At 45.0% G+C, this 13012-nt stretch overlaps 1 protein-coding gene across 1 annotated transcript in view; it reads right to left on the bottom strand.

Annotated features, from left to right (window-relative positions):
- Positions 1 to 347: 347 nt before the first annotated feature.
- The window catches only part of atp2b3b (ATPase plasma membrane Ca2+ transporting 3b), a 40354-nt gene continuing 27689 nt past the window's right edge, over positions 348 to 13012 (bottom strand). Inside the window, 4 exon segments of the mRNA XM_048240424.1 lie at positions 348 to 947; positions 11635 to 11769; positions 11771 to 11821; positions 12309 to 12416. Of these exon segments, the coding sequence (XP_048096381.1) occupies positions 501 to 947; positions 11635 to 11769; positions 11771 to 11821; positions 12309 to 12416 (741 nt within the window). The 3' untranslated portion in view covers positions 348 to 500.

The following is a 13012-nucleotide window of genomic DNA, read 5'->3' on the forward strand; positions in this document are numbered from 1 at the left end:
GAGACCCGCCTTCACAGGGCTGCGGCCCACACGCCCTCCCTCTGCAGTCCTTCAGGAGGCCCCGTGGACCGGGAGCCGCCCGTTCCCTCGCAGAACGAGTGTTCCGAGACGAGAGGAGGTGTGCCCCAGGAGAGGAGAGGGGGTGCCAGAGGTTTGGATGTGTGGGTTTCGCACAGACAGGTGAGAGGGGACTGTGGCACAGGATGGCGGCAGAGACTCACTGGGTGATTGGATCCACTGTGACTATGCATGGGTGGGTGGGCGAGTGGGTAGCTGGATCTGTGTGCATTAAGGAAGTGAAGCACCAACTGGACTCCGACCCGATGGACCGCTCCCCTACTCCGCCCCCCACACCCACCTGTGCCTCCTCTTCTCTAGTCTGTCTCCTCAACACACCTGTGGTCCTCAGAAGTCTTTTTGTTCGTTTGTTTTTAAATACTTTTAAATAGATTTCTTCTTTTTTTTTTTCATACGAGTCACCCAGTGTGGAGGGGTGGCAGTCATAACGAGGTCTCCAGACTGAGGAGAGGGCAGCCCTGCTGGTCGGTCATGGAGGTCCAGTGATGGGTGGAGGGGTCTGTCGGGAGGGCCCCCCGCCCGTGCTCGATGGCGTCGTTGCTGTTGTTGTTGTTACGGTTGGGGGTGACGGGTAGGCTATACTGGCGGTAGGGGCGGGGTCGCGTGCGCTGCTGTGGCTGGGGGGGTGGTGGCGGTGGGGGCTTACGCAGAGCCGGGTGGACGTTGGTGTACTGCTGTTGGTAGTGCAGGTGGTGGTTGTGCTTGGAGAGGTCAGACTCGGTCTCCTCGAGGTCGGTGTCGTCGATCAATGGGATGTTGTGGATGAAGTCGTTGATGAGAAACTCGGGGTGGGCCATGAAGTTGTGGATGGAGTTCCTGGATTCGGGTTTCTCGATGCCTTCATTACGGAACGCTTTCACCACTCTCATCTAAAAGGTGAGGGGGGTGCCAGACGAGAGGGACGGCAACGTGGTGAGGAGGAAGAAGAAGAGCAGAAGAGAGAGAAAGAGAGAATGGCCGAGGAAGAAGAGGAAGAAAGGGATGGAGAGTGCAAAAGAAACAAAGGATTGCAGAGAATCACAGAGGAAGAGGGGTAAAGAGAGTGAGAGAGAGAGAGACAGACAGATAGCAGGGGTGGGGTGGAGGAACAGGAGACATTGAGAGAAAAAAAGAGAAATAAAATAGGGTAGATTTTGGGTGGAGGAAGAGTTAGGAGGGAAATGAAAGCAGATAGTCAGTAACAGTCATGAACCATTGGGACACAAAACTCCATCTGTTTGGTACATGCCTCAAGAGTGCAAACACAACTCAAGATCAGGTTGCTATAAAATATGTGATATACAATATGGGATCATTTCTAGTCTGTTTATGCTTGTTATCTTTGGTGAAAAAATAATTTTGACTGCTTCTAGGAATTGTGAGGGAATGGATATTGTGAATATTTGACGTTCTGATGTCTAACATGATCAAAGATTTATGTGCAAACCTAAAATGAAAGTGTATCACAACCTGATCTGAAGAGTTTTACAAAGGAAGAGAGATGACAACAAAAGAAACCAAACCAGAAGAAACTAAAAATCAAAAAGTGTTGGAAATGATCTCAAACTGTCAGTTCACAATTTTCACTCACAGTCAACAAGACAATGGACATTCGTGTGAGGTCAAACATAAAAGACACCAAGCCTCAGACACACAGAGACACACTTTAAGCACAGAGGTACAAGCCAATACAAACTCAATGCTAACTATGTGTGTATACTGACCAGATAAGAGACTTGCAGTTTAAATTGACGATAAAGTATACTGCTGTTTTGAGCACGTTGCTTTGATACACACATAGCCCTGACCACAGCTGACTCTGACGGATCTGGCTCTGATCGGGTGGGCCCGGTCTCCCAGACCCGGGCCAGATCAGAGCCAGATCAGGGCCAGATGTATTTTAGAGTCGGCTGCCCTCTGGCAGAGTACAACGAAGGGACAAAACAAAAACGTGTGGGTTAGAATCTGCAATGGAATGCCGGGCAGACACAGTTAGATGGAAATCAAAGGAGGCAGGCACACTGCTAGAGAGACTGAGGGGTCTCTGAATGAGGCTTTAGAGGGATAGGGTCAGGGAGCACCTATATCCTACAGGGAAAAGACATGGGGCATTGCACCTACTAACAGGACAGGGAAGAGGACAGGACCTGGAGCCTCATTGGCCTTTGGAACATCCAGGATTTAGTGTTCACTTAGAGTATGAAATAGTGTGAGCAAAATGGAATGGAAGGGGCAATGGAATTCCAGTCACGCGAACATGTGGTCGATGTCAAATGACAGCATGCATCATCAAGCCATCAAACACTCTGAGTTAGTAAAAGCAAGAGAGTTGGGTTTGACAGTGTCCTATTAGACTAAATTATGAAATTATGCACAATATCTTTTTTTGTGGTGTCCATGCATGGGCTCAATACAATTCCCACAATCCATTCATCTGTTAAAAGTTAATATGTAACAGCAGAGAATAGGTGTCTAAACCATGCAAACAGTTCCATGCTCAATAAGCAAGTCCGTGCTGCAATGTGACATCTGGGTTAAAAATTGGAAAATGGTGCATGTGAATGTGCAAACAAAGGTTAATGACATTAGGGCACTTTGGGGCTTCACTGAACAGTTGAGCATTTAGATTTTAGGCATTGCAGTTGAGCAATTCAAATTAATAAATGTAGGTCAATGGCAATCATTCAGCAGCTGATATACACTGAATGAACCTAGACATTTCACCAAATCCAACCTGACATTTATACATATTATAACCAACACAAGTATAGGACTTTACCCTGCAATGCCGTGTAGTTTGAATGTGAATGATTTACAAGCCAATATGGGTCTGGGCCACACAGAATGAGAGGATAAGTCATCATGTTTGTGTGTGTGTGTGTGTGTGTGTGTAGTGCCAGAGAGTGAGACTGAGCATTGTGAGTGAGTGAGTGATTGAGCATTGTGAGTGAATGAGTGATTGAGTGAGTGTGTGAGTAAGTGTTAGCATTGAGAGTGATAAAGTGAGTGAGTGAGTGATTGAGCATTGTGAGTGAATGAGTGATTGAGTGAGTGTGTGAGTAAGTATTAGCATTGAGAGTGATAAAGTGAGTGAGTGAGTGAGTAAGAGTTAGCATTGAGAGCGATAAAGTGAGTGAGTGAGTGTGTGAGTAAGTGTTAACATTGAGAGCGATAAAGTGAGTGAGTGAGAGTGAGCATTGTGAGTGAGCGAGTGAGTGAGTGAGTGAAGAGGTGAGGCAGCGCGAGCATCACTGGACATGCAGCAGAGCAGACAGGTGCAGATGGGACAAGAAGAAGAAGAGGAGGAAGAGCTGGCGGTGAAGCTCTCAGGCCGGCTAATGAGGAGAAGAGAGGAATGCCAAAAAACATGGTCAGAAAACAAGAGCCTGGGGTGTGTGAGGGTGCATGAGGATGTGTGTGTGTGTGTGTGTGTCTGTTTTAATTCCCCCAGTCCAGTGCAGCTGCCTCGTCTCTGTTTCAGACAGACAAGTAGGAAAATAAATAAACAAACGAATAAATAGATGCACGATGGCACCCAGCCAGGGTCATGCTGAGAGGACGAATCAGACCAAAGCAGGAACAAACATACAGTACAACACACACACACCCACACACATACACACACTCACGTGTTTGAGTGTATATGCTCATGTGTGAGGACATTCATTAACACATTCCTTTGCCGTGGTCAGGTAAGTGCAGTCAACACTTCAGCCCTTTCCCGGTAACGCCCCACCCCCCCAAACGAACACCCTCTACCCCCACTCAGATTCACACAGCAAAGGAAAATTAAGCTAAATTAACTAAAAGTAAAACAAAGAAATTCCAAACACAAACCAACAAACAAACAAACAAACAAACAAACAGGAAGGAAGGAACGGTCAAGCATTTGGTTTAGTGCTTATCTGTTTTTCCAAAGAGCCTGTTTGTCAGCAAGAAAAAGACTTCATGCAAATCTGAAAGATTTGAAAACACTTTCTTTCGGTGGCGTTGTTTGTTTTCATTTTTTTTTTTCTTTGTTTGCATGGATACGGGTAAACTTTCGAGTATAACACCCACATCTGTTTTGAGATGGACCATGATGAAGGATGTTAAGAATCAGTTGTGGTTTTATTCCCCCTTAGCTCTGGGTTTTAGCATGCCAGATCAATGTCCACTGTGTCCCCACGCCGCCCTTCAAAAGGAAAAGCTTGATGGAAAAACGTCATTGTTAAAACAAACAAACTAACAAAAAAGTTGAAGAAAAAAAAATGCTTTACTCAATAGACCTTCCTAAGTGCACTGGGCAAAGAAAATGATCAAGAACACAAAGAACGAAGCTGAAAATAAGGAGCCAAGGAAGAGGAGAAGCAGGAGAGGTAGTGGTTAGAGAAGCTGTGATGGAAAAGCAAACGTTAATGCTGATGACCTCACATCCTGTTCAATTCAGAACCTCCCCCGTTATCCTGATTTGTCTTTAAACTCCAAGTCTCAGATGAACCTCGAAAAAGAGTGCGAAGTGTAAAAGACAAAGGAGCCCTTTATATAAGTGAACTAGATTGTTTTAGTCGAAATTTCGTCTGATGAAACCATGTCATCAAATAATCATCTTGAAAAGCAGGTAAAAATTTGTGAGGAAAACAGAATGCAAATGACTGACAAGCACCTACTGCCGAGTGCAGATGTCAGCAATCAAGAGCACAGGAGATGCAATGTTAGATAACTAGTTTCCCTGCCTCCTGAAGCTCTCCCACACACACACTTGCATTCTCATGCGCACACACACACACACACACACACACACACACACACACACACACACACACACACACACACACACACACACACACACACACACAACACACACACACACACACACATAAACAGTGACATACTCTGGCATTCACCAATAAAACTGTCTCCATATAAGGTAAATATTTCTGCACATGGAGCTATGGCGTTGAGCGCTGGTAATAGATACACTGCCAAAACGGTAAGAGGGTCATCAATTCTAAAGTGTGCGTCTTTAAGATTTAGAAGGCACATGAGCATGCTTTTCCAAACCTCTGCACGTAACCATGTAAAATGAAAACAAACTCGATCCATAGATCTGGCTGCTTATTCACAGTCGAGTCATTGTAACAAATGCACTGTACAAGACAGCCCCACGGGAGCCAAATACAGTGTTGCTGGACGTTGTGGGAAAGGCATAACTAAGATATACTGCTTTCCAAAACACATGCATTCCTCCACATAAGCAAATGTGCCACAGAAGAGGTGGTAGAATACTACTCTTAACACGCCAGTTGACTACAGAATGAGACACAGTACAGTAGTGGACATGGTTTAGTCTGCACAGGGTCATTAGTCCTCAGTGAATCAAGTTATGGAATGTTCTAGAATGTTTCTAGAGAATATTCATTTGGTGTTTCATTCCAAAAATAGTACTGAGGTTTGTTAATTGAAACAGTTAGACCTGTTGCTGTGCTGTCTATCTCATGTCCAGTGTGTGAATATTGGAGGTTCATTTTCCCCAAACTACTCTACAATGGTGGAAAAAAGAGAATGTGACAAGAGTGCCAGACAGACAGATGGAGGGTTCACAGAGTTAAAAGCAGAAAAATGTCATTTATACACTGGTTGGCATAACATACAGCAAGTGGACAGACACACACTCTCTCTCTCTCTCTCTCTCTCTCTCACACACACACACACACACACACACACACACACACACACACACACACACACACACACACACACACACACACACACTCACATACTTGGAGTGAAAAGAAGAGATGGGACACACACATGATATGTGAAGGAACTGACAGTCAGACGGTTAGTGTTGAAAATTGTGACAACCTGAAAATGTGAATGGATGACCAGAGATAACAAAAGATAGAAAATAGTCCATATCGGCAAACTTTATATCAACTATGGGACTACCCATGGAAAAAAAAATTCTAAATTGAACACAATACTCTCACGCTCTGTCTTACATTGATATCAAACTCAATACGACTATAAATAAATGAACACATAAATAAATAAACAACCAGTATATTACATTGTGTCCCTATTATGTCAGTACATGATTTCTGTAGAGTCTGAGCTCAAATGTACAAATTGTGAGACTTGTAAGAAAGTAGAACACCATGAAATGTGACAGTAGACAGAGAGAGAGAAAGAGAGAGAGTGAGAGAGAGTGTGTGTGAGAGAGAGAGAGACAGATATGGAATAACCAATAGTACATGAGAGACTGAAGGGTGCAGTGTCAGAGGAGGGACAGACAGCCTGTGGGAAATCTGCAAAAGAAAAAGTTAGAGAAGCAGTGCAGGACTGAGGAGAAAGACCGTCTCCCTGGTAACACTCAGAATACCACATGACAGAGAAAAAAACATTCCCTTCGATATCACTTGAAACAGTAAGAAGACAGAGAGAGAGAGAGAGGAAGATGAGAGAGGAGGGAGGCAGGAAGAAGGAAGAACTTTTACACAACCTCAGCAGGACACTTAAGGGCTTATACTCGAAGGTTTACCCCCGTGTGCAAGATTCACAAATTTGTTGCCACAACTGTTATTTGTCAAGATATTTCTGAGTACGCTTGGATTTGATTTACATTTAATATGCTTCGCTCCTTTTTTGTGGCAACCACGCTTGTCAACAGAGACTTCTTCAAAAACAAAGTTGCGCCATGTTCTCTCATTAATTCCTCATCTGACAGGCTTTCATCTGGCAGGTTCCACATTTTTCCCCCCTTCTCTGAGAAAGCAGGCGATTGGCCAATATTTCATCATCTCTCTTTTCAATCTAGGGCTGTTTTTCAACCGCAGCCAATTCCAGAGACTGTTTGCCATTTAGTGGTCTATATTTTTTTAAGTGAGTACTAATTATGTGTTTTTCTCTATTTGAAACATTACAGAGAAATTTTAACATTATGATTGACAACCACAAATGCAAAACACTCCCAAAAAACTCCCAAATATAGTAGAAGATATCAGGTCAAATCAAACCGTGGATTAAACAATAAAGTCAAACTGCTTTCCTGTACATGTTGAAACCTACCACAGGATCCCCATTCAAAATGCAGTGTAGTCGTGTGCCAGGTTTCAGGCTTGTCAAGGAAATCATCCCTTATGTTCTTATTCCAATTTCTAACCATAAATCTCATGTGTGAAAAAAATATCGCTACCAATAACAAGACCAGTAGGCTTTGTATCCAAATCTATGTAATACTGAGAGAGAATGGCTCAATTGGCCCATCTGGGTAGACAAAATTAAAATAACACCAGTGAAAAAAAATAAACAAAAACAAAAACAAATACAAGACCATCAAGACAGCAAACCACAAGTCAACGGTGTGGGAACATTAGGGACCAGACTGGCAAGGCCACATAGACAGGGGAGAAGGTGGGGATAGGGGACCACATCTTTGGCACAGTCGGTCGCAAACCACACAGGCGAGCTTGCAAAAAGCCACAGTTACAGAGGCGCAAGCACAACCACCGAAGACCAGCAATCCCAAAGAAAAACAGGTGACATTGGACACGATACCATGGGGTGTGTGTGTGTGTGTGTGTGTGTGTGTGTGTGTGTGTGTGTGTGTGTGTATGGGTGTGTGTGTGTGTGTGTGTGTCTGTGTGTAGGTGTTCTATCTTTTAGTGTCATTTTTTGTGTTGAATTAGCATTTGCAAACCATACATGTGTGTGCGAGTGTGTGTGTGTGTGTGTGTGTGTGTGTGTGTGTGTGTCTGCGTCTGTGTGTGTGTACGTGTGCGTGTGCATCTGCATGTCTGTGTGTGTGAGTGTGTACTTGTGTGTATGTTAACATGCTTGTGTGTGTGTGTGTGTGCGTGTGCGTGTGTGCGTGTGTGTGTGTGTGTGTGTGTGTGTGTGTGTGTGTGTGTGTGTTCTGCGTGTGACACCAGTGGGGTAAAGCAGTAGTGGAGACTCACTCCCTGGAGCGGCGCTTGCATTGGCAGTGGAGAGAACTACGTGAGTGGGGGTAGAAATATTGGTTACGTCATGGAGCTGACTGAGCACGGAGGACCGCCGGCGCGGAGCCCCCTGAAAGGAACCACTTCTCTTGAAGGTGCTCACTACCTCCATCTGCAGGTGAGAGAGAGAACCACACACATATACACACACACACACACACATACAGAAATAATTCAGAAGGGGGATTGGGGGAGAGGAGTAGTAGGAGGAGAAAGCAGTTTCTTATGTACTTGCTCACTGGACCACACTTAAATATAACACACTTAAAAGAGCTTGAGGTATTTCTATAAAAAAAAGAGGTTATGGTAACCAACATTCGGAAAAAAACAACTTGTAATTGTGGGACAGGGACAACAGCAAGGTAAAAAGGCACCTATGGACCACAGCAAAAGCCCCATTGCAAACAAACACACCCATGCTGTTGGATTATCTATTTACCCCTTTGAGATGTCAGTTAACCTTGGTCCTTCCTGCATCTGAATGTCCATATCAATCATGAGTCCATTATATCAAACTACGGGCATCTTCTCCCCAAGTGGGAGGAGAAAACAAGACAAAAGTAACAAGAGATAGTATTTTGACGCACTATGACACAGCATGTCAGACCTACCTAATGGTAATCGCACCACAATGCAAATTCAGAGACCCCACAGGTTTTTGACCACATTTTGTAGAGTGGGGCATCTTTCACTGATGCATCATGGGAACAGCTGTGGTAGCTTTCACATCATTATTTATCCAATAAAATCAATGGATACACACAGGTATTACCGTAAATAGGTTGCCCGTGTTGCCAAGGCATCCCCACTCACAATTAATCCGGGTGTAATCACTGTACTCTAAAAAATAATAATAATAATAAAGATAAAGATAAAGATGACTGATGAAAAATCAATGGAGCTACTCTGCAAAAGAGCCACTCTCAGTGAAAGCCTTGATCAAATTAAAGTGACTGATGATATTAGGGCGGCCCTTGTAATGTGTGTTGTGTTTTGCCTACTCAGTATTGAACACGGGAGGGGGATCGATGGAAACCTTGTAAGGAGCTTTGCTGGCACTTCGTGCCATCCGCGCTTAGCACCCCAACATCAGAGGCCTGTCTGCTCAGCTCCGCCTGATGTGTGTCTGCACTGATGGAGTTATATAGGGGGTCGAACGTATGGAGCTTGAGAGGTGCAAAGCACTTTATACTTCCATTAGAGTTCATTAAAAGGAGCGTCAGCGGGCTTCTGATTGCATGATTTTGTGTGTGTGTGTGTGTTTGAGCGTGTGTATGTGTGTGTATATGCAATATATAATGGAGTCTGGGGTGAAGTGTACATTGTGTGTGTGGGTGTGTATGAGTGACATAATCTCCAACAGCTTTACCATACTTGTAACAAACGTCTTGTCTAAGTAGAACCACCATAACAGATGAGGCCAGGAACAGAGAGAGAGAGAGAGAGAGAGAGAAACAAAAAGAAAAGAAAGAAAACTGTGAGAGAAAGCAGAGTAGAGAGGTAAGAAATAAGAGAGGTAAGAAGTAGACTAGAGGCAGAACTACATAAGGAAGAGAGGGATGTATAGAGAACGATAGAGAAAGAGGGTGAGAGAGAGAGAAAGAAAGAGGGAGGGAGAGAGCGCAAGAGCCCATTTTAAAGGCACTTTAGACTTCAGACAGAGGGCACTCCAAAGGTAGGTATGCGGGACACTTATTGATCCTGATCCCCCCCCTGCCCCCCCCCCCACCCACCCACAACACCTCCTCTGGATCTAATGCACTTTTATTGGGCTCGCTCTATCCCACTGATGGAGGCCTCTGAATGCCGCACCGTCCTCCTACCCTAACAAGAGGCTGGAGCCCTCTCCGCTGCCAACCCACTGCCGGGATCCTCTATGAGTCAAGCAAAGTCCTCTAAACACACCGACACACCTTTTACCTGTTCTGACAGGCTCGCAGACTGCAATGCACGCCTCTAAACACACGACACACCTTTTACCTGTTCTGACAGACTCGCAGACTGCAATGCACGCCTCTAAACACACCGACACACCTTTTACCTGTTCTGACAGGCTCGCAGACTGCAACACACGCCACACAGCCTAAAATGCTCCTACCATAATAGGACATAAAACCTGTACAGATGCACACACACCTTTCCCACTCTTTTACATAGAGGTAGCTTCCCATGAATTAGTTGTAAAAGGACAAGACCCTATAGTGCAGCTGGTGTTTGGTTTTGCATAACTGTACAACCAAGGCTGAATTCAGGTGACATATTTTGGAAGGACTATCAACATTTCCCTTTTACATTATTAATGTATAACGAGTAATGACAAGAAAGACAAAAACAAATTCTAGAAATAGCATGCTGTCTCTAGATAACATTTCTCCAGTTAAAAGGGAAAGCTTTAAGCACTCTGTGTCCAGAACATTCTTTATCAGATATTTGAAGTGGGACAAATAGATAGCAGAGAGAGAAAGACAGAGTGAGAAAAGGTGGTAGTCACATTTCATGAAAGGAAAAACAAGACAGGCAAACAGTCATTTCAGCCTTTGAAATAAAAGACATAACATGTAAATTAGAAAATGAGGCGTAGCAAGAGAGTAAGAGAGAGAGAAAGAGAGAGAGAGAGAGGAAATCAAATCACAAACTACAAACTAAGGAAGAGGCATGAAATTGTTAGCTGAACACATGACATAAGTAAAGTATCTTTGACAAGATTATTCATAGAACGAACATCTATAAATTGCCAACGGTAACTTTTGACATTTAAATCAGGCCTGTTGAACAAAACATGGCGTAGCATGTCCACAAAATAAAGTAATATGGCAGTTCATGTCAAGTTAAGGCATACGCTAATCCTGATTTAATAAACTCAAATAAGCTTTGAGTAGAAGGGCCAGTGCTGCCGTACTGTCACTGTCACTAACACTGATCTGTTCCTCACGCATAGGGAGATTAGAGAAAGTGGAGGGGTCAATCAAGCTGGGTGAAGGGGGGGGGGGGGGGGGTTCTAGGAGTGTTTTATAGAACACTGTTGGTGGAATACAGTATGTTCATTTGGAAAGGGACCCCAAAAAAGGGGGCCTAGGGTTGAGGGAAAGACAGAAAGATGCAGAAGAAGAGAGAGGTGAAGAGAGACAGCAGAGAAGACAGCGCTGCTCATCAGGACTTGGTGAAATGGGATGAGACAAGAGAGGTGAAGCGGAAAGGACAGCGTAGAGTACAGGAGAGGAGATCAGAAATGAAGATATCACAAAAAAAGAGGACAAAAGAGTGGACAACGACACCTATGAAGAAAGAGAGGAGAGAAAGAAAACACAGGAAAGAAAAGAGAACAGAAGTTAGGAGAAGAGAATAAAGGAGAGAGAGAGGGGGATGCGACAAGATAGAAATGGCAGTAAAAGAGTTGCAGAAAGAAAGATCAAATCATTTTAACCTCCTTAGGGGTGAACTAGAGCTTCACCATCATCCAGGCAAACCGCTACATCATCAGGCCTTCAAAAGAGAAGATGGTAGGGAGATGAAAGAGAGAGAGAGAGAGAGAGAGAGAGAGGGGGATGAGAGAGGAGAGGCGAGGAGGACTGGGGTGGGGGGGCACACACAGCACCTGAGTCTGGATACGGTTGAGGCCCCTGAACCAGAGGATCTGGCCCCTCCTCAGCTCCTCCTCCAAGTGGTTCCATCTCTCCTCGCTCGTCTGGCCAGCTCAGCTCCCTCCGTCATCTCTGCCTGTGCCCGGCTCAGGTCTCTCCTTTCAGACACTTCAGGCGGTGGGTTGGTACAGTGGCGATCAACTAGGGAACAAAACGAGGGAGGGAGGGAAAGAGGGAGGGAGATAATTGGGAAAGACAGATGCTGAGACAAACTGTTTGAGAGTGAGGGAAGTGTATGTGTATGCATGAGCGCGGGAAGACTATGAATGCTAAATACTATCCAATGGTCTTATAGCTGTTCAACCTCCTTCATTCAGGCTTTTTCTATCTCTCTCTCTTACACACAACTTCTCTCTCTCTTTTATGTCCATCACGTGCACTTCTCTTTCTGTATTTCACACAGACATACACACGCACGCAAGATCTATCATTACACACACATCGCAAGAACACACACGCGACGACGCGACGCAGGCACGCACGCGACGCGACGCTATTACGGCCAATAATACACACGCACAAAAAACTCACTCAAATAATACACACACACACACACACACACACACACACACACACACACACACACACACACACACACACACACACACACACAGGCACACACTCCCACCTGTCCCCAGAGAAGCTCCCCTACACCAACGAAGAGACACCACAGCCACTGTTCCACATTTAGGGGTGCACAGCTGAACGGCTTCCCTCCAAACTGGACAATCACGATCTGCAACAAGTCAGACAAACCCATCAGACATCACAGATTGTCATACACACAGCCCTGTTTAGCCCAATGACAATGACAAGAGAAATCAACAGAAATGTAAAAAAAAAAACAGCAATCTATGCACAGGTCAGACAGTATAAATTATAAAACACTTTCAGAGACAGGGCACATAATTTAAACGGGGACAAGGTTAAATTGGCACCTATTTAATTACCAGAGACATCCTTTTTACACACTCATCTTCCTCATCCAAGAGTACCTTTGAAGTCAAAAAAGGTTCTCCCAGAGAACTCTCCAGAGAGCCACGGAGCTTCAGACAGGCTGCATGTCTGCGTGCAAATCAGCGGTCTGGCCGGACCTCCCTTTTTCAGGGGGGTGGGGTGGGGGGGGGCTCAGAGGAGGAAGGCAATCTGAGGCTACGTCAAAAGACGTTACGCTCGGCGCAGTAACACCTCCGCCGCTGACACCGATGCATCAGCGTGGTGGAGCCCAGTCAGGAGTCCTGACACATGGCCGGGCCTGACGACGGCTTAGTCACGGGCCCAGAGCACATTCTGTCCCCTGCTAAAGCAGTCTCGCCTCTCTGAGCGCCCACC

Source organism: Alosa alosa, chromosome 4 (assembly GCF_017589495.1).
Source record: "Alosa alosa isolate M-15738 ecotype Scorff River chromosome 4, AALO_Geno_1.1, whole genome shotgun sequence".
Taxonomy (NCBI): domain Eukaryota; kingdom Metazoa; phylum Chordata; class Actinopteri; order Clupeiformes; family Clupeidae; genus Alosa; species Alosa alosa.